At 42.2% G+C, this 21783-nt stretch overlaps 1 protein-coding gene across 21 annotated transcripts in view; it reads left to right on the top strand.

The window, feature by feature from the left end:
* SLC6A6 (solute carrier family 6 member 6) overlaps nucleotides 1-16348 on the top strand; it is a 54883-nt gene extending 38535 nt beyond the window's left edge. For all 21 annotated transcript variants that reach the window (XM_041425665.1, XM_041425663.1, XM_041425682.1 and 18 more), the window contains 6 exons: nucleotides 4699-4811; nucleotides 7483-7620; nucleotides 8658-8760; nucleotides 9662-9762; nucleotides 10449-10619; nucleotides 12276-16348. In XM_041425665.1, the coding sequence (XP_041281599.1) occupies nucleotides 4699-4811; nucleotides 7483-7620; nucleotides 8658-8760; nucleotides 9662-9762; nucleotides 10449-10619; nucleotides 12276-12416 (767 nt within the window). In that variant the 3' untranslated portion in view covers nucleotides 12417-16348. The remainder of the gene's footprint in view (nucleotides 1-4698; nucleotides 4812-7482; nucleotides 7621-8657; nucleotides 8761-9661; nucleotides 9763-10448; nucleotides 10620-12275) is intronic.
* Nucleotides 16349-21783: the final 5435 nt, after the last annotated feature.

Raw genomic sequence — 21783 nt, 5'->3', positions numbered from 1 at the left:
GTACGATGGTGTTGGTGGCAGTGGTGGTGGGCACTGCCGCCCAGCGTGTGAGCAAAGTTCTGCAGACCCAATCAGCTAACATCTAAGTGATAGAACAAGATTTCCCATAATTGCCAGGAAAAAAAAAAAAACAAACACGTTGTTGATTTGGGCTTTAATCTAGAGCAGTGAGGGTTAGCTGGGGTTGTACTGTTTACTCTGTCTTGATTAACAGGGCAGCAAACACATTTCCTAGAGTGTGCTAATCCATTTGATTTGAGATTAGAGCTAAGATAACTACACCATTGTCCAGAGTCCAGAATGTCATTGATTCAAGAATTTATTCCATCCTTCTTTTCAGACTACTTTTATTTTCATTCAAATGCAAATTGCCAGTGTTTATGTATTTTTCATAGCTTAGTATTGCTTGCTCACAGCACTAGGGTGGGATTAGTACCTTGGCCTTTTGAAGGGACACACACACATACATTCCCAAATGTCACTGAAGGGCAAGAGCAGTTGGAGAAGTCCATCTCCAGGGTTTTGTGAACCATTTCACCTGCAGGAACTCTAGGTGTTGCAATCATGCATTTGTTCTCTGTAGCTTCAGTGTGAGGTTAACAGAACTGTCAAAGTCCATTTTGAAATCTGATGTACATTTAGATTCCTCCCTTATTTCAGAAGTGTCCTTCCCATTAACATTCACCTATGCACAGGCAGAAGTGGAAGCTCAATCCTCATAGCTTGTGACTGTATCTCAAACAAAACAGATGACATTTTTCCTCTGTGCATTTCTAGTCCACGAGGGCAGGTGTAACCATGTGTTTTCACATAGAGCAGACAGATTAGTTGGGAATTACCATGGAAAAATAATGAATCAGGCCTTGACAGCCATGAGGCTTAAAGCTAATCAGATTCTAGTAATAACAATGTCACCTGAGTGCACTGTTATTTCTTTCTAATTTTTTGAGCACTTTTAATTCACCTGCATAGAATTTGAAAGCTTTCCTCTGCAAACATGCTGTTAAAATGAAAAAGTCAATATATTTTCTAATCACATGGCTCTGGGAGTTAAGTCTTTAAGAAAAATGTCTCACTTCACAAGGGCTAATGAAAAACTAATGGCATTGATGGCACCGCTGGATTCTTGGGTGACTGCAATTGGCATAACTCTTGCAAGTGCAATTAGTAACAATCTTGGCCATAATGCTTATTTGGATTGGAGGTTGATTGCTTTGCTTGGAAACAGGAAGCAAGGGAATAATCCTATTGAATGAACCATAAGTAGCCCTATTTTTGTATTTATATGTAGGTGGATCAATTCCAAGAGTAGTATTTTTAAGTATTTGTACATTAGGTTTTTATCTGGTCAATATTTATTCTAATTTTTATTATTAAATCTCTGATAGAGGCAGCTACATTCCTGTTACCTGACATTTCTAGAATTAAACAATTCTATAGTAACACTGGATTGTTAAGTAATCTTTAAACACAAATTAACTCAGTGTTTAAATAGCATATTTCCAGCACCTCAAAAAGCATTTTTTTTTTTTAGAGGAGGGGTTTAATAGCTCATTTTAGGGACAGCAAGTGCACAGACTCACATCTGAACTCTCCTTTTGATTTTTTTGCATATTTTGTTGTCTACTCCTTTATTTAAATCCATGTCACTGATGGCCAGAGATTGCTCGCCACTGATGGCTCGCCATGCAGTGGGTGCCCATCACTGCTGGCCTTTGGCTAAGTCCTAGGGAACATTTTTACATGACAGTAAGCACTACTGAAATTATCCAAAAGTATCCAAACCACCTCCAAAAGTATCCAAACCACCTGTTTTCTTGCTGCTTTTCTCAGAGAGATAAGTGCAGAGCTACTGAAGACCCTTGGTCCCCCTGGGACGAGTGTCCCAGGACCTGCATGTGGCTCTGGGAGAAGTTTTCCTTGCTTCTTCTCAGCACAGGAGGATTCAGCAGGTGCTTGAGCCTCTGTTTTCTGGCTTTGCCTTTTTTGATTTCTTTTGATGCAAGGTCAGAACTGCTCCCCTGGGTCAGGAAAAAGCAAGCAGAGGTGCTGCCACTTGGCTGCAGCACTTGGCAGAAGATGTTGTCCGCAGGGCTGAGACCTCATCCCTGCCCAGCGAGTTAAATTCCTCCTGCCCTATCCATGACACCATTTGTTTGCCCTCCTGAAAGCCACGGGAACATCAACAAATTTGCTGACAGAAGAATCTCATGGCCACATTTTTTCCCAGTGCCAAATTCAGTGTTGGTGCCATGTGCCTGGGTCACACTTGTCAGCCAGGGCTGGCTCCTGCTGAAAGCACTGGTCACTGCTGGCCTTCACTGGCTTCAGCAGGTTAACTCACTCAAAAGTTAACTCAGACTTCTGACTCCTGAATGAAAGCAGATTTTAAATAACAGCTTCTTTTTCTTTTCAGAAATTCTTTTAAAGATAGAGAGAAAAGCAGTAGGGCTCAACAAAACCATAATGAGTCCTGTCTAATCCATGTGGCCTCTGTTTGGCTGGAAAAAATACTTTACCACCCATGCAATTTGGAGCACTGTTACACCAGCACAAGATTTGCTTTTTGACTTTTTTTTTTTTTTTTTTTTTAATTCCTTTTGCAAACAAATTCAGATTAAGCTTGTCTGACAATAGTGCCTTGGGTTTCTTGGTGCCTGCCTGGTCTCTGCCTCTGCAGCTCTCCAGCCATGCCACAGCACCCCATGGCAATCGGCCAGTGCGTGGGCTGGGATCATGGCAGTGCTCACTGGCTTTTAATAGCAGCCACAAGTGCTTCACTTTTGCAAAACACCCTTCAAAACAACAGGGTTTCAAATTAAACACAAATTTTAGATTATTTGTGTTTCTGTTGAGGGCTTGCCAGGAACATTTTCTTTCACATGGACTTTTTATATTTCAACACTTAGTTTCAAAGGAAAATCAAAATATAGCTCAGGGCTTAGGGCACTTGGTATTAGTTGGTATCACAGTGCAAGAACAGTTTCATTGGCCAAAGCATACAAATTGCAGCAAATTTTGAGGAGAGCAGTTTTACATCTGTCTCATCAATTGCACAGATCAGCTGTAAATGCCATCTGTTAGCAGCTCTCCCTCAGAGAGGATCTACTGTATCCACTGAATTAAGGGTGAAAAAAGCAAAGCTCCCCAAAATTTGAGACATTCACCAATTTTTTGGTATCTTCTGTCGTATAAAGTCTTAGTTGTGTTTCACTAAAATAAAATTAGTTGTTTGATTGTTGGCTAATTTGTATTTATTTATGTTCAAATATTTTCAGTGACTGAAAGTTTTCTTTACTTTGAAAAAAGTCATCTCATTTTACCTCTTTCTCTTGCTTCTTTTTCCATCTTTCTTGTTGGAAAGGAAAAGTGGGAGGTAGGAAGAGCAGTGTTAGAGATTTTTCTGTACAGATCAGAGATGAGATTTTTTTGGCCCCACACTGCAGCATCTTAAAAAAATTCATTTTCCCATTGAAAATTACATGAATCCACTTGAAAACTGGAACTTTGAAGGCTCCTCAAAGTAAACAAGCAGATGAGCCAGGCATTCCTGGTTTCACTCTGTATTGTAATCTGCCCTCAGAATTTTTTGTCAGCCCCACCAAATTTCTTCATCTCCTCTGAGACCCTGCCCTAAATGCAGAGTTGCCAGTGTTCCTGTCTCCCACTGGTGGAGGGCTCTTCCTCTCTCCACAAAAGCTCTCACAAAGGACAGCTGATAGCAGCTGGCTCCAGGTGAGGGTGCCTCTGGAGACGAGCACTGTGCCTGTGCTCCGTGTGTGGGTACAAGTGAGGTGACACCTGGTCACAGGGCAGGCCAGACCTAGGGAGGAGCACTCCACACTTTGGGTTCCAGGGCAGAGAACCTGGGCACTCAGCCCCAAGCACTCAGCCCCAGCTCTGCTGGTCCTCCTACACTTGTAGCCCATCCTGCACTTGGGGCTGATGATGGTCACCATGTCAGTGTCACCGTGGCAGGTCCACGTAGGCTGGCCTGGATAGGGGCAGATGGTGTAACAGCATGGGGAAGCAATTTTACACAGAGTGATTTTACACCCCAGCAGTTCCTAAGAGCAGTTTTCTCAATTTTCAGTTGGTAAAATTAGGAGTAGCCTGATCACTCAGTGCAGCAGGGAGGGTTTGCAGAAGAGAAGGAGCAAACTCCTTGGAGTGCAAACCCCAGCTTAGAAAAGCCATGTAGGGTTTGGAGGTTGCATACAGAGGGAGGCAGCCGTTGCATTAGTGGAAATCCCAGGGAATGTTTATAGCAGAGTCCCCTTCCCTGCATGCAAAAGAGTTTCATCATCATCATCTTCATCATGACCATGTGGGCTAGCAGTGGGATTCTGCCATTCCCTTGGGTCACCCCTTGTCCCCTGGCCCCGAGACTGTCCTGTGTCCGTGCAGGGCAGGTGTAGGACACCTCCATTATTGGCATGTTTGAGACAGATGTTAAAACTGGAGATCTGTTAGCACTGGCCTTGGGGGTTTGCCCGTGGTTTCTGCCGTAGTTATGCGTGCTTCGATTTCAGATAAAAGAGCCAAACTGTTTCATTTCTGGTATTTCCAGCTGCGTTTGGATTTATCTGAACGGAACCAGGCATTCCTGAATTTGAGGGTGGCTGCCTTTACAAAAGAGCTGGTACTTACTACTTTTCTTCCCTTCCCTTCCCCCCTCCCTATTTTCTCTTTCTCTAGGTCCAGGCCTGGCCTTCATTGCCTACCCAAAAGCTGTGTCCATGATGCCACTGCCCACCTTTTGGGCAATCCTTTTTTTTATTATGCTTCTGTTGCTTGGACTGGATAGCCAGGTTAGTACAATGAATGAGGGATGTGTGACTTACTGTGCCAGCTCTGCTCACCGAGAAAAGCTGGTTTTACAGGGATGAATTAACAAGAGAATACCCCTAATGCTGCTTGAGAGGAGTTCATCTGGGTTGCTTTTTACTGTAGGGGCTGCACTTGATGATTCTACAACTTCATAATATTGTGTTGCTCAGTAAATCTTTGTCATCAAGGGTTAGTGAGGTCTGTCCCACTAGTGCAGTACTCCCTAACTGAATTTCACTCCTAGTCTGGCCACAAAATACCACCATTTTGGTCACAGTATTTTCATTCTTTGGAAAAAAAAGCTTAATCATTCTAAAACATAAAGGACTGCAGTAGTCTGTTCCACAGAGTCCTTTGTGCCATTGCGAACACCTGCAGGGTGTATACACCATCATTAAAAAACTAACAATTAATAACTACTAGGAGTAAGGGTTTTGATGGTTGCCAAGTGTCAAAAAAGAAAAGCAAAGTCAGCATGAGGTACAAAAAAGCACATAATGTTTTGTACAGTATATCCAGGGTGGCTTCAAGAACAGTGAGAGGACAAAGCTGCCGCCTTTTTTGGTGGCCTTGGGCTTGGAGGTGCTGAGCAATGTGGGATCCTGCTGACTTTCACGTCAGCAGCATGCATTCAGTACCCCCAAACAGGCCAGAAAGCATCTCAGATTCCAGCTGCACTAATTTTATAGCACACACTGTTATTAATTAGTGAGCATGAAAAAAACCAAAAAGTTCAGTCAGGAAGTTAGGTTATTTTTCCCAATGGTTACTTGTAGGAATATTGGACAAATACTGCCAAGGAACCTGTAAATTATTACTAGATAGTCTACTTACAAGGAAACATGGGTGACCAGGCATTATGCAGTAACTACACATTCAAAATTGCCAGAATTTTCTGCATTCAAATGTAAAGCCACTAAGATTAAATATATATATATATATATACTCATAAGGATGAAATGTTTCTGTAGCCTAAATGCTCTCTCATATGAGGAGAGCTCGGTAAATGGAATTTTTACCCAGTTGTTGTGTACTTAATCTCTGACTTTTTTTTCATTTCATTTGATCTAAATTGCTCTTTATGGCTTAATCTTTGAACTCTACTGAGCAACTCTCAATTGCTCCTAAGTAAATGTGAAAGTACCCAATGCTCTGGCTCAGCAACCCTATGCTTATGCAAATTGGAAGCTGTCTAGTAATTTTAAAAAGCTCCTCACTGGGCAGAATGATTAAAACTAATTGGAGCGCTTAATTTCTCTCCTCCACCCCTCTGGTTTTTTGGAGTGCAGTCAAGCAGGTTTCTGGAATGCCAGAGCAGTTTCAGATCAAATCAGCTCAAAGGAAAGGGTTGCATTTAAAAAGAAAACCAGTTTTACACAAGTCAAAGTAACAAGACAGGAGGCAATAAAATTTGGTGGAGGCCAAAATTTGTTTGCAGAACAGTCTGTATTTCCAAAATAGAACTTCAGGAAAGAGGGTACATTGTTATATAGGGCATTTCTGGGTGCTGTAAAAGCAATGAGGTGCCAGGTAGGAAAGTGCAGCTTTTTCTGAAATAACTTCTGTCTTAGGTTCCCCGTGATAAGCTGTTAGTTAAGATGATGTATGTACTTAAAGTGAAGATCTTTTCTACAGAGGCAGCCTTGATGGATACCTACAATCCATATCCTCATGTCTTCAGTGAGCTTGGTGCTTTTGTACCTTGCCGGGTTGAAAGTACAGATCGGTCAAAAGATCCCTTCCGTGGTTTTACTTGGGGAAGTTCAGTAGTTGCTTTCCTCCAGGTGCAGAAAGATCTGGTTTTTAATTAACTTTCAACTTTTATTCAAATCCAGTGTGGGTTATTTGCTTAACTCAAGTTACCCAGTTGTACAGTTTTCCAAAGACAAGTAAGTATAAATACAGTTATCATGAAGTGAGATAAAGACTTCTAGCTCATTTATTCAGAGCTTCATTTTTGGTTTACAAGTGCAAATAGTTTGCCAGATCATTGAATGTGGACTGTATGAACAGTTCCAGTATTGCTGCAGAAGAACCCAGAGCCTCCATCAGAGATAGTCCTCTCACAGCTCCATAAAGGACACATCCAGTCAAGAAGAGCTGCTGTTTCACATCACAGTCTGCTTTGCCTTGGCTGGATTTTCACTAACAAACCCAACAGCAGAATTATATCAAATTGTGGAATTAACCTAACTAGTATCTGTGATGTTTCCTGGCACATCAGAAAAAGTCTGGGAGCTACTGTGCTAGCTTGGACTTTTCTGAGTGTTTTCCCTCTGCCTCTTCTCTAGCATACATCCTATGTTCATCTGGAACAGTGAAATAAAGCATAAAAGCCACATAAGTACCTTCCTGTCATCAGGCGCATAAGTGCCTCCTTCATCCTTGTGGCTTGCATTTGCAGAGCCCCTTTTTAGCTCCTAAGGCTTCTAGGTAATAAAAAGAAGTTCTGAAAGCTTGTTCCAACCTGAAAGCTACCCCCACGCTCCAACCTCGGGGTTACAAAGGAACGGTTTCTGTTTCTTTATTGAGAGCAGTGCAGAGCACAGGGCTGGGGTGCTGCTGGGGAGGGTTTGTTCAAGCAGGAGCCTGGATGAACTGCTTGACAGGTGATCTCCAAGTCATTTCTCCACTGTTGTTTTCCCCCTGTAGTTTGTTGAAGTTGAAGGACAGATCACGTCATTAGTTGATCTGCACCCATCCTTCCTAAGGAAGGGTTACCGACGGGAAATCTTCATCGCTATAGTGTGTTTCCTTAGCTATCTTCTGGGACTAACTATGGTGACTGAGGTAAGTGGTACCAGTGCTGCAAATTGCCTTCTTCTTTAGCCATTTTTCAGGCCAGTTTTAGCTGTGATTGAGACTGCAAAGAACAAGTGACTCAGAGGAGAAGAGCTTTTTAGGTGGACAGTGCATCTTTCATCCCTACATCTGAAAGCATTTTGAATGGGAGTTACATGTCCCTTCCCTTTTCAGTCACAGGAGCAGACACATGAAACCTCATTAAATTCAATCTGATCTCAGGTACCAGTCAACATGAGTATGAGTGTTAACAGCTAGTTCTGACTGATGAAACATAGAGGAAACCTTCAGCAGAGCACTTTGAGAACCCATCCAGTGGCATGCAGGAAAAGAGATTTTTATCTTACACAGATTTGAATTAATTAAATTCCACTTGGTTTATTGTAGTGTAAACAAGACAGGACTATGTTCCAGTGCCTGCACTGTTGTGATATTTATCTTCAAAATAAAATCCAAGTTGTATTTTAAAAAAAAGTGAAAGACCATGACTGTGGGAGGTAAAATAGCACCTGTAACAAAGATGCCCAAACCCCACAGTTTTTCAAGTGAAAATGCAGTGTAGTAAGAATAGAGTCTAACAGCAGAGTACAAATAGAGTTATAAAACAAAAAAATGAACTATTTTCATGAAACAAGCCCTTTCATTCAATAAATAAATGAAGAACCATCTGATGAACTGACTTTCATTTTTAGTCTTTTTAATATGTTAATGAGGCAACCATTTGTTTCTTTAAATGCCCATCCTAAAATACCTGTAAGAAGGAAAGATTTAAGTGTCTCAGTAGATTGTATTAAGTGGCTTAATTTTGTTTAATCATTGCCTTGTTTGGAGTCATTCCTGTAGTAAACATGCATATTCCCTGGGGAAGGTAATGCCAAATATTTACCTTACCTGTTTGCTGGATGCTGCTTCTTGTTCGACAGGAGTCATTGGGATATGTTGGTAGATGTTACTGGGAGCTGGGCCTGAATTCTTGGGGTTTTTTTCCCTCCGGGATCTTAACCAATTGTATCTCTCTTTTACAGGGTGGCATGTATGTTTTTCAACTCTTTGACTACTATGCAGCTAGTGGTGTATGCCTTTTGTGGGTTGCATTCTTTGAATGTATTGCTGTAGCCTGGGTTTATGGTAAGTGAGAATCCTTTCATCTCATAACTTTTGATGAGTCAGTGACAATTTTGCTAGCCAAATATTTAATCATCAGCCACCCCAGAGTCTTTCTTCCCAGCGACAGACACATGCCATTAATATAAATTTGCCCTGACCTCTTGGAGACAAATTTACATCTGGGATGAATCCAACCTCCAATGTTTTTTCCACAAAAAATGCGTATTCTTCCATTGCTAATTAATAAGGGCACAATTAAGCATTTTTGTGTGTTACGTTTAGAGGTAAGAGTTGAAAGTGTGGCCAGCCATGAAAATTTCTGTTTGTCTCTCAGAGAATTTCCTTTCAGAGCTGCAATGTCTGCAGGGAGAAGCCAACCAAACAGAAAGTACAAAAAGAAAGCTGAAAGTATATTCTGCCCCATTACTTTTGGCAATGCCAAGCACCACAGTCTGACAGTGGCCTCTCTAGCTGCCTGAGCTGTGGCTGGGGAATAATCAGATGTTTGCTCGTTAGGACTGGTTATTTCTCTGATTCTCCATGAATTCCATTGCCTCAGAAAAGCAAAACAAACAAATTCAGATTCCTGTAGAAGCAGGTGCACTGTTTGCTGTCAAGTGTTTCCTGTGGTGATCCCTCTGGAAAGTTCAGAGAGAGTCTGGAGAGAGGAGGGGGGGTTGTGACGGGGGCAGGAGAGATTAGCATCGCACTCCTGCAGCCAAATAATGAGGGGAGGGTGGGGTGAGAGATCCCCCAACATTTGAGCTTTTCAAGAAAATCATCTTGGACTTCACAGCTGTGGGAAGCATTTTAAAGAATACATCTGACATCCTCATCTTCCCTTTAAATACCTCTTGGGGAGCCTAGGAAAGCAGCTTTAATCCTACAGTATTTACAGGCTTTTACTGCTCGATTCTTCCAGGCGCTGATAATATTTATGATGCCATTGAGGATATGATTGGATACAGACCTGGTCCCTGGATGAAGTGGAGCTGGATTGTGATCACACCAGTTCTCTGCGTGGTGAGTACCAACCTGTGCTCTTTCAAGTCTTGCACTTGGCAGTGCTAAGCCACCTCTTACTGCTTCTCTTCAAGGGAAGGCTGTTGCATTCGGAGGCCAATTTGCAAAGAGAGGCTGAAGGCTTGAACGTACCTCTCAAAGACATCATGTTCTCAGATGTCAGCTTCTAACGTGACAGCTCTCTCTACTGTGCCCACACGAATTGCAGTTGGCTGTGTTTAAGCGGATTTTTCTTAGGATTGGCAAAATTCATGAAGAGAAAACTAACTCACCAAAGAGCAGTCTCTACTTTAAGACATAGGACTGCTAGGCCATTGTAATAAAAAGACTTCAGCAGTCTGAGGCAGACCTTGGCTTGAAGTATTTCACTGGGTGGGAAGAACATCCTGGTATTCTTGCAGTGTACAGCAAATAGTTGTGCCCTGAAGGAGAATTGGCAGAGTACTGCAGCTGTTCAGCACCATCTCATAGCACTCTGTCATCACACAGCAGATGCTATAAGCAGATGCAGATGCTCTTCCAATGATTGAAATGGAAGAACAATTCCCCCATTGGTTTAAAAAACATATGGTATCCATCAGCTCTGCCTTTCACTGCCTGTCTTCCTCAGGGCCAGTGGGTGTACCAGAGTCCTACTGCTTTAAGCATTTTTTGAGCCTCACTTTGTTTTTCTTTCTCATCCACAGGGGTGCTTTATCTTTTCTTTGGCCAAGTATAAACCACTGACCTACAACAAGGTCTACACATACCCAGACTGGGCAATTGGCCTGGGCTGGGTTCTTGCCCTTTCCTCCATGATCTGTATCCCTATGGTGATGGTCATCCGCATCATTCGGTCAGATGGGTCACTCATTGAGGTAAGAACAACCAATCGTCTCTCTAGAGGAGAAAGGGAGCTTTAACTTGTTGTGTTTTATACAAAGTAATGCTTGGAAAACTGCCACCTTGCCCAGGTAAGGCAAATAAGACTGTTAAAGATCACCTGTCCTCTGGGCAAACAGTAGAAAGAGAACAAACACAAAGCCTTCTGTCCTCTGATAAACACCAAGTGATTTTACTCATGTTCCACTTGTGCAGCTTCCAGCTTGGCAAATCATTACCTCCACGTGCAGACAAACATTCAAGGACTGGGTGTTTCTGAGTCTCAGGTTTCTCTTCTCCAGCCCCCAGGGACACAGAAACACCATCCTGAAAATTGCTGGGAAAGCAAGATAAAGAGAGAGAGACCTGGGTCAAACCTGGTTGTGTGAAAACTCATTGAATTTCAAGGAAATTCAGATAAACCTGTGGATTGTGTGGCTTTTAGGCATGTCCTTCACTGTGAGGGACTAAATAAAAGTCAAACCCTCTTGACAGAGGGCTTTATGTTTTAGCTTTTTAAATTTGTGTTTATTTTATTTCAAACTAAAACACTGGACCCAGATTGCCCTGGTATGTGGAAAACTTTGTGTCTGATTTAGACTTGACAGTTCGGATTCCCTCAGGTTTGGATTTGCAGGAAATCTCTTGCCCTTTGCAGTTCAGTCTGGGCTCCTGTATTTTTTTTTCTTGCAGTGGAAAGTTTTTAGAGGCTGTGCAAGCATGAAACTTAGCAGTTCTCTTCAAAGTTTTCAGATTAGTTTTCTTTTTGTCTAACAAGTTGATCTTAAATGCAGCTCAGGGTATTCTTGGAGAAGAAAGTGGGACACTTTGGGTTAGGAAAAAGAGAATAGAATTAAAAAAATACCAAACCCAAATATCCCAGAGCACAAACATTTGCATTTGTTTTCATCCAAGTGTTAATGGCCTTTTTCAGCTGTGGCCAGGGCATAAGTGTTAATTTTCCTGCCTTCATTGTCACCATGAGAGACAAGTCTAAAAGTAGCCAAAACACTGCTCAAAGACCATGTTAGGAAAGGAAAAAGAATAAACACTGGTCAGATGCCATTCAGTTCTTCCTTTGTGAGCTGAGATGTAGGACAGAAGTTGCCACTTGGCAGTGAAGGCTGGGCTGAGAGGCAGAGCTGTTTCTAAACGAGGGAGGAGGACGCTCACCATTTGCAGCACTGAAGGCTGTGTGCAGGATGCTGGATAATGCTCCTGCCTGACTTCCCTGCCTCAAGTCAGGCTCTCAGCTGAGCAGGAGTTGGAGGCTCCACAGATCCCCACATCCTTACAGAGCCACACATCTCCCACAGCCACCATCCCTGTCCTGGGAATGCCGTGTCCTGCACGTGGAGACACAGAGGCCTCCTGCTCATCTCCCTTTGCTCTCCTCAGAGGCCTCCTGCTCATCTCTCTCTGCTCTCCTCAGAGGCTTCCTGCTCATCTCCCTCTGCTCTCCTCAGAGGCTTCCTGCTCATCTCCCTCTGCTCTCCTCAGAGGCTTTCTTCTCACCTCCCTCTGCTTTCCTCCAAAGCTTTCTGCTCCTCTCCCCTCTGCTCTCCTCAGAGTCTTTCTGCCCATCTCCCTCTGCTCATCTTTTCTCAGAGGCCTCCTGCCCCTCTCACCTGTGCTCTCCTTCTCTCTTGCAGAGGATAAAGGCCGTGGCTGCCCCCAAGGAAGTGAATCGGTGGTCCAAAGAAACGGAGAGTGGCACGCCCTTCTGCCCCAATGGAACTTCGAATGGCGGATTGATCAAGCCAACTCATATCATTGTGGAAACCATGATGTGAGCTCTCTCTGTGAGAGGATAAACCTGCTTTAACTGCCGTTTACTAACCATAGATTCTCATAGGACCAGGTTTACAGAGCTTTATATTTGCACTAGGATTTATTTTTATTTCTCACAGAGAAAGTTATTTTTTGTGTGTGTTTTTTTTTTTTTAATATTTTGTAAGGTAATCACAGCAGACATCTCTCTGTAGAGGGAGAGCTTTCATATCAGACTAGACATATTACAAGAATTTACTATTATTGGGTTTTTTTAAATATATATATCTTTATCTCTAAATATTATACACCTTACCACTTGAATTGATTGTCTTGCCAGCAATACATTCAAGTCTCAGAAAGCAATTTTAGGTGCTGGTATGGTTGGGAGCAGGGTAATCTACAGAACACACAAAAGGAGCTCTGTTGAGAGATACATTTTTTAAAAAAAATGCTGTTTCAAGAGAATTTTCAAAGGTGTAGTATTTCCACCCTCTGGTTCAACTGTGGTAAATGACAGGTGTCAGGGTCACTTTAGGGAGTGGGTACAGTTTTGTTTACTGCAGTCCCTGGATAAGAATATAGCCAAAAGCGGGAGTGGAGAGTTTGCAAGGGATGCAGAGAAGCTGGATGTGAACAGTATTGTGGCTGTACCTCCCAGGGACAGCACTGGGACCCTGTCACACCAACTGAAGAGAACTTGGGGAAGGCATTTGCAGGATTTGGCATGGTTCCGTCTTTTTTTGTTGTTTTTAAAATTTTTGAGGTTTTTTGTTTTTTTAACATAAGTGAAATGCCTGCTGTTTGTGTGTGAGCAGGGAGGTTGAGTACCTGCTCCTGAGTTTTCCAGCAAACCATATTTTGGTGTGGTGGCACTGGTGTAAACTTGAATTCTGCAAACTGGGAGGGCAGCCTGTCCCCAGGGCAGCAGGGATGAGCACAGAGCAGCCAAGAGGGGAAAAGCAGCACCTGCTCTCTGGGTGCTTAAGGTGTTTGCTTCCTCATTTGGACTTTGGTTTGGGCAGGAAAATAAAGGAGTCTCTTCTGGACTCTGACCGTCCAGAGGTGAACACAAACCAGGTCATCCCTGACAGGAGGAACAAAATCACTCACCTGGTGGAACTGGTATTGATAACAGACACGTTGTTAATAATAATACTAATGATGATAATAATATCACACAGCAAACAGGTGCTTTTCATCCATGTATCTCAAAAATGCTTTTCCAAGTTCAGTAATCAGGATTTGCTTTATTTATTTATTTGGGGGAGGGAGGTCATTGCTGTTGGAGGAACAGACAAAAGGACTCAGTCCCTTGTACCATGTTTCTAAATGGCAGTAGTGGACCTAGAGGCCCTAGTCTCCTTGCTCATCATTGGATTAACTCATGATTTTATTTTATTTTACTTTATTTTATTCTATTTTATTTTATTTTTAAGTGGGCTGGAGGGTGGCAAACATATTTATGATTTTTATCTGCTGAAGAGTCAGGGCTCTTTGGAATTTAAATTAAAGCAAAGGGAACATATAACACTGAAATATTTTGTGTTGGTCAGAAGGAATTGGGTACCATTCCAGGTGAGACTGGGAAGTGAAGAGAAACCCCTACAAGGAGTGTAGGAATGGGGGTTCCACTTCATGTAGTACTGGTGAATGTTTCTGTGGGGAATTGGATCCCTGAAAACTGTCCAAAACATGGACAAAAGCCTTTTTTTAATTTTTTTCTTCTATTTTTTTTTCTTTTTTTTTTTTTTTTTTAACTTGAGCAGGTTGTGCTGGGAACGGGTTCTCTGGCAAAACTCAGCCTTGTCATGTGGGCATTGTATTAGAGGGAGAGAGTTTTTTTTCTTATGATACTACAGGTAGTCTATCCAAAGGTATTTAGAAGAAATACTTGATAAAAGCAGAGTTTGTATCTGCTTATTCTGTTATAAGCTTAGTCTGTCAAGGCAGAAGCTGTCACTTATTTAAACAGGAACATAAACAGTTCTTAACATTCCTACACAGTAGCTTTATTTCATTTTTTCTTGTCCCGTGTGCTAACTGGCCACAGCAGCACAAACATTTCTTAACTTGTTGGTTTCCCTGTAACAGAAACAGGGAGGTTTAAAACTAAGAGATGGACCAAAATAATTATTAATTATTAATTATTAACGAAAAACATTGCTGCATCTATGACTTCCAAATTTTTCTAGTATGAATTTGTAGATACTTTTACAACAGAGAGCTGAGTTGCAGCAACAAAACCAGCCATGGTAGAATTGTTTCTTTTTTCTCATTGCTGCATTATGAGAGTTCTGAAGGAAACTTTCTGAAGGAAACTTCTGCACAGCTGGAGATGGCAAACATCTAAATGACACCTGCTGGGCCAGTGGCAGAAACACCCAAGGTTACAGGAGGAATTCTGAGAGCCAGTGGGTGTCATCAAATGTGCCCAAAATAAAGAAATATGCATGCAGCAATTTTATTTTTTTAACAATCAAAAGCAAGGGAATGTAACCAAAACCACTCTCATAGTGGGCTTCAGCTTGGACTCTCATTTTTGAGTTACAATCAGTGTCTGCAGTAAACAGACACGGGTGAAGAGGAAGTAGAAGGTTAGGGGGGGTCTAAATGTTTTTTATGAGTGCAGATGAAACACTGATGCTTGATTTATTTCTTTTTTATATATATATATTGTCATACAACTGTGTTTGAGATTATATCGTTTGCACATGACTTTTGTTCTATAGAGCTGAGACAAGCTTTAGTTAGGGAAAAAAATGGTTTGGCTACATCAAAGATGTCTCCAGCAAGTCAGCTGGGTGTTTAGGCATCTCCCATGTTGTGTGGAGAGTGTCTTAGTGGGAAGAACCAGAGGAATAATACTACACCTTTCAAAATGCAGCTACCAGAGAACAGAACCCAGCCCCATTTCAGTACAAACTGTGCCATTCAAATCAGTCGCTTCCATGTTCCAAGTGAAAAGGTCTCGCACATATGCAACAACCTCAGTGAAGATTCTCTGTGTCAGCTTCCCTGCCCTGCTGTGCTCTTCAGCACGACTGCAAGGGAAGGCTGGGACTCACCAAGAGCCAAGAAATCATTGTTTCTGGAAAACAGTTTCCCCTCTCCCCTCCCCGACAAAAAAAATGTACTTAATTCTTCTTGTTTCATCTGGGGTTTGAGTTCCAGTGAGCACATTTGCATTTTTACAGTTTGGGGTTTTTACCTAACAATTTTATCAGATTTCTAAACTTTTCTTGGTGATTAATTTGCATTTCAACATGATCCTCTGCCAAATTTATTAAAACATAATTTTTAAAAAAAGTTTGTGTTTTCTACCTATTTTGACTGCAAAGACAACTGATTTTTTTCCAGTATTTACTTGTTACTCTTATGACGTATTTTACCTGTTTTGTGTAAATGAGGAACTCTGTGTTAAAGCATCGTGACTAGTCATAGATGAACTGCTTTGGATCTGGGAAAACAGTGCAGTTTTGGCATGAGATCTTTAGAGCCAGGTCCCTGAGATTTAAGCCAGCATCAACCAAGACAACACGCACACCTTTCCATGTTTCATGTACCTTTGTATTCATGGGGACTTCTGGGCTTGAAAACAGCACAGTTTCAGCAGTATTTATTTCCAGCTGAACTGAAATCAAGAGATAGTAGAAATATAAAGGGGAACATTTCCCCACGAGATTTTTCTGATCTATTTCTTATTTTTCTCAATTTCCCAAACCTTTTCAGTTCACCTGTCACTAGTGATGATCTCTCTGAATATCTATTCTAAGGGACTTTACCAGTAGTCTGTATCTCAGTGTTTAAACAGTATGATTTCATAAATAGAACTGGTTTTTTATTGTTGTTGTTATTATTCTATTTTTCCTTCTCATCTATAGTTTTCCTTTTCATCTGGTCCAAACAGATCCACACGCTTAGAAAAGTCCTCTTTGAAGTTTGAGATAGTAGGTCCACAATGGATTTGTTCTTGTGTTGTAAATGAAAATACAAAAGCCTGGCAGCTGTATCTGCCATCTAGAACAGTGCTGGTGGCCACCCCGCAGCAGCAGCACAGCTCCTGGAATGGGGGTGGAGGGGAGTCAGGTATGATCTGCTGAAACAGCTCAGCAAAACTGATTTTCACTGCTGTTCTTGAGGAGAGGATGAAATGAGAAAAAGTAGGGGGAAAAAACTAGTGCAGCCTTACAGTTGCTGTAACACCAGGAGAAGCCCAACAGCATCAGCAGAGCTCTCACTGTCGCCGCCAGGACAGCACCTCCTGCAGCTGTCTCCAGCCCTGTGTTCATCCTCCTTTCCCAGCTGCAGATGCTCCTGGTTCCTCTTCTTTGTCTCAGCATTACATAACTCAAGTAGATCTGAAGACACACGGACATCTCCATTCAATAGATGTTTTCCAAGTCTCCTCCTGGTCTGTTTTTATTTGCTAAGGAGACTTTCTGTTTTGTTGAGGTTGTGCTTTGACATTTGGGTTCAAAGCTCCCACTTGTTGCATCACTGGCAAACTTCCAGCTGTGGGAGAAGGATTTGAACACTTTTGAATAACTGATTATTCGCTTCCATGTCTTGTGGTCCCTGCAGGATCACTCATGGAGGCATAATGTATATAAGATGTTAAATAAGCTGTGCATTGAATGCAGTGGACAAGTTAGTTAAGCAGCTCAAGCACACTTGGAAGAAAGATGACCCTGACATCGTTTCCAAGGAGATTCAATGGAAGTTGCTCACTTTCAGTAAAAAGAATAAAAATAAATCTGTGTTTAAGTAGACTAGTAGATGAAATCTTCCACCCTCATATGCACGCACACAGTGGGGACATTGCTTCTATTCCTAGGCTGCAAATCATGTGTGTAAATCTTGCCAAGCTGTTCAGGATGAGGATTGAGGAGGTTTAGGCACCACTTGCCTGCATAAAGCCAACCTGCCAGGGTGTCCAAATGGTCTTTCCTAAATGGGGGTGGTGGAAGAGGGAAAGTAATAACAAAATCCTGGACCATGGCCCCTCCAAAGAAACCTTAAGGTTCAATTTGCGAGCTCTCCTGGCTCCTTGTAGGCACCACATGGCTCCTGGCATGGGAGGTTGGGTGTGGTGTGGGTTCAGGCAGCTGCCCTGGACTTGTTTTCTCCAAAATCAGCATCCAAAGCCTTGTGGTTAGGATTGACGTGTTGTTGTGTATTTGTATATTTGCATGAGCAAAGGTCAGGAACTGTCAGACCCTGGTAGCTTGTTTTATTTCTTATAATCAAAGATAAGCTTAAGAAACAAAGTATTTAGTTGATTTGGTGACACTTGACATTTAAGAAACACTTGAACTTGTGCAAAAGAGGTGCCCTGAGCTCCATATTTTAGTCATAAAAAAAAATTCTTATGGTGTTAGCAGTCAATTTGAGTCTATGGGAAAGATTACTCAAGAGAGACTTGAATATAACCACCACCAGCACCCACTGGAAAACTGCCCAAATATAACCAGCCCCACACCCTCCACCAGATTGTGGCTCTTTTCTGCCAGCCCAAAAGAAATGTGTACATGGACAGTGCTTCTCCAAAAAAAAAAAAATTTTAAAAATCTCAATTTGTTTCTATTAAAAATAAACAGAAAAAGTCACATTCTTTGTGTGGTTTTCTTTCCAGTTGTCATTGGGAATTGGTGATTTCAATTTACCCATGTCCTAAAACAAGAGCAAAAATAGCTTGAGATGTCATTGGGAATTGGTGATTTCAATTTACCCATGTCCTAAAAGAAGAGCAGAAATAGCTTGCCACCATTTCACCAGATAACAGGGACAAGCTCAAAATGTTGCAGGTTGAATTCTTTAAGAAAACAAATCACCCACCCATCCCCATCAAAGATGGAAAACTTTAGTGACAGGGTTTGTGCCTGGAAAAGAGCCTGATCCTGCTGGTAATGTTGGGCAATTGAATGGCAGACACAGCCTTTTTGTATTGCTGATGTGTCCTCGTTTGAAATAATCAGTAGAAGTATCAGAATTTAATTACCACGAGTTCAGGAGTAAAGTAAATTGAAGATCATTTTCAAGAGGCAAGTTTGGGAGGCTTGTTCCCTGTGGCTCTGCAGTGCACAGCAGAATGGTGCTGCTCACTTTCACATTTGCAGCACAGGGAAAACATGGCCTGACTTGAGGAATCAGAAGAAATAATGGGAAAAATAAAGCTACTAAAAAAAACAATAAAACTCAACAATGCTAAGAAGCTGTGCACATGCTGTGTGTGTGTGTGCATTTGTGGGGGAAGGCTTCAACCCTGTAGCACAAGGGAGCACGATACACACTGTTCCTAAATGTACCTGCTTCTGCAGCTGAGATGTTAGGAAGAGTTGAATTTGTTTTTCAATATATAAAGAAAAAAAAAAAAAGAAAAAAAAAAACAAAACAAAACAAACAAACAGTGGCAAAATTATGTTGAGAGGCTGATAAAACAAACAAAACCTGAGGGGGCAAGTTGAGTTAGTTCATGACCTGCTCCTGTCCTGGAAGCCAGCGCTGGTCTCTCAGCATCGCAGCATCCCAGTACTGTTCTGAAGTGCTCGTTGTTCAATAGGATGTTATTTTTCTCCAGTGTAATGTTGTGATTGTTACCTGATAATGTTGCCAGGGACTTCACATTGTAAGAGGTGATCCATCTTGTTTGATGTGTTTGGCTAAAAAACAGTGGTGTTTTTTTAATTATTTAAATTCCTAGCAACTGTGACTACAGTAATGTGATAATGAGTAGCACATGCAGCGAGGAGGCGAGGGCAATGATAGCCTCCTTAAAAATGTCATCTGAACTTTTTTAAAGAAAAAAAAACCTTAAAAATATTTTTAAAACATTTTAAAACATTTTTTGTGTGTTCCAAACCAGAATATTTGTATTTGAAAAAAACCCCTGGAGTGTAATTTAATCCTAAAACCCCCTAGCCTTTGTGTATATGGTAAATGTTTGTATTTTGCAGTTTCTGTTTTGCTTTTTAGATAAATAAAATGTATATGGATATTTTTAAGTCATCTTTGCTTTTTTAGATGAGTTTGTAATCACCTTATAACTGAAAATAAAACTTTCCTTTATAAACCAGCTGTGCTCTTGGATGGGTTTTTTTTTTGGTCTTTGAGTAGCTCAGTTTTTCCTTTAAACCTATTACTTATTTTGGGGTTGTTGGTGTGGGGGTTTTTTGCCCTTATAAAATACTATATATATATGAAACGTGTAATCACTGTATATATATGAAATATGTGTAATCACTATCTAACTTCACCCTGGTTGGCAGCAGAGCCCCACACACAGCCACTCACTCACCCCCTCATTCCATGGATGGGGAGAGAGTCAGAAGGGTAAAAGTGCAAAAATTCATGGGATACAAGTTAATAAGTAGCAAAGGAAAAAGGGGGTGTGGGAAAAAACCCACAACAAAATACATCAAAGAGATAAAAAACAAAATTAAAGAACCCAAGTGATGCAAAAGAAAGCCATTTCTCACCAGCCAGTGCCCAGCCCATGCATGGCACCACTACTGTGAGAGTCCAAACATGTCAGAAAAGCCCAATAGGAAGACAAAGAAAGGGAAAAAACCCACCCCAACATTTCTTTTTCTAGTGAATGGGACTGGTTATTTCGCTGACCTCTTGACCTCTTTGGCCTCTTCAGTCAAACAGATGGAGGTTAAACCAGTGTCTATTCCTGGAGTCCTGATTTGAGGTAGGGAAAGAAAAAACCATCCTGTAGGTGGCTACTCCTTGTGCAAATAAAACATTTGAGTATCACTGCTGGGCCTCCAGCAGCCCATGCCCAGGATCAGTCCCCAGGTGCCTTTGGTTGGGATTTTTTGGCTTGGTTATTTTGCCTGGGCTAAGCAGGCTCATAAGAGCACACACAGCAACTACAGCGTGTCTCAGGTTAAAATAAAATAAATAAAGAGGAAATTTAAAAAGTCACTAAGTGCCACAAGCTGCTGCTGAAGGGTTTTGGCTACCTGCCCTGGTGGCCATCACCTGCCCAGGGCTGCAGCTGCTCCCATCCGCCAAGGCCGCTGGGATGAGAAGGACATCAGCAGGGGGATGTGCTGCCCACTGAGGCACAGCCCAGGGAGCAGATCCATTCTAACCTTTTCCCTGGGACACACAGGAACCCCTGGACCCACACAGGAACTCCTGAACACACACAGAGCCCCGAGGGCCCTGTTCCATGGGTGCTCCTTCAGCCTCCTGCAGCCCCCGTGCCCCGGTTGGCTCCAGGTTTGGCAAGGCCTCGGTGCAGGGCCCTGTTCTGAAGTGTTCACCCCAGGAGGGCAGCCAGAGATGGCAGATAAGGGGTGTTTGTGTGGCAGTGTCTAAGGAGGAGCATTCCCATACCCTGCTCAGTCTCTGAAAATTCCTGCATTACCCACTTGGCCATGAAGGGTTGTAAACCCCAGCTCAGCCTCTCTGTGCTGGTGAGCAGAGATTCCCTATGGCCAGGGAACATTCCAGCCTGTGCTGCCCACACTGGGAGCATAGGGAACAAATCCTTGATGCATGGACACAAGAGCTGTGTTCTGGCTTCATGGCAGTCAGTTCTTGGGACGTCTAGTTTCAGAGGTGGGGTAATTTGGCGATGGGGGTGCAGATCCCCAAGAGAACAAGAGAACCCCCCAGCTAGAGCTGCAGGGTTCTGAGCACCAGATGGGACATCTCCTGCCAGCACATCATTCTCCAGGAGTTTTCTAACCCATCCCCAGGGATTAACCACAGCTTTGCAAATGCTGCCACTGTCACGGCTGCCACGTGCTTTGCTGCGTCAGTGTTTTGTCACGGAGCAGCCCAGCTTTAAGCCAAGATTCCCAGTGTGGAAAAGCTGCAAGCAGTGCTGGAACCACATGCGTGAGCATCTCCAGATCTTCCTGTTAACAGCTGCAGCAAAATTGTCTCTATGGGCACAGGGAAGGGAGCAACCCAAGTCCTGCTGCTTATGGTGGGTGGGAAGGGACGACACTGGTAGCGCTACAAACAGCCTCCGCCTTGTCCTGCAAGGTGTCTTACAAACAGCGTCCCCTGGCAAGTTAAATTGTTGCTGGAAGCAAAGCATTGCCTCACTATTATCCTCCAGAAGAAAGCAACACAAACCAAAATAAATGCATTTCATTTGCTTTTATTTAATTAAAAAAAAAGTCAAAGTCATTCCAATCCCATTTAAATACAGAGATTTACAAATAGGTCCAAAACAGGACTAAAATATTCTTTGAAATGCTGTACTTTTAAATATTGTGCTTTCATAGATACATAAGAAAATTAGCATATAAAAATACTTTACAAGGAATACACTCTAATATATGGATAAAAATACACATTTAAGTAATGCATTTCATCTTCATATCATTCAAAATGCATAGGAAGGGATACAAGGACCAAGTTTTT

This window comes from Onychostruthus taczanowskii, unplaced genomic scaffold (assembly GCF_017590055.1).
Source record: "Onychostruthus taczanowskii isolate IOZ18803 unplaced genomic scaffold, ASM1759005v1 scaffold9, whole genome shotgun sequence".
NCBI classification, from domain to species: Eukaryota; Metazoa; Chordata; class Aves; order Passeriformes; family Passeridae; genus Onychostruthus; species Onychostruthus taczanowskii.
This window is presented reverse-complemented; position numbering and strand designations above follow the sequence as displayed.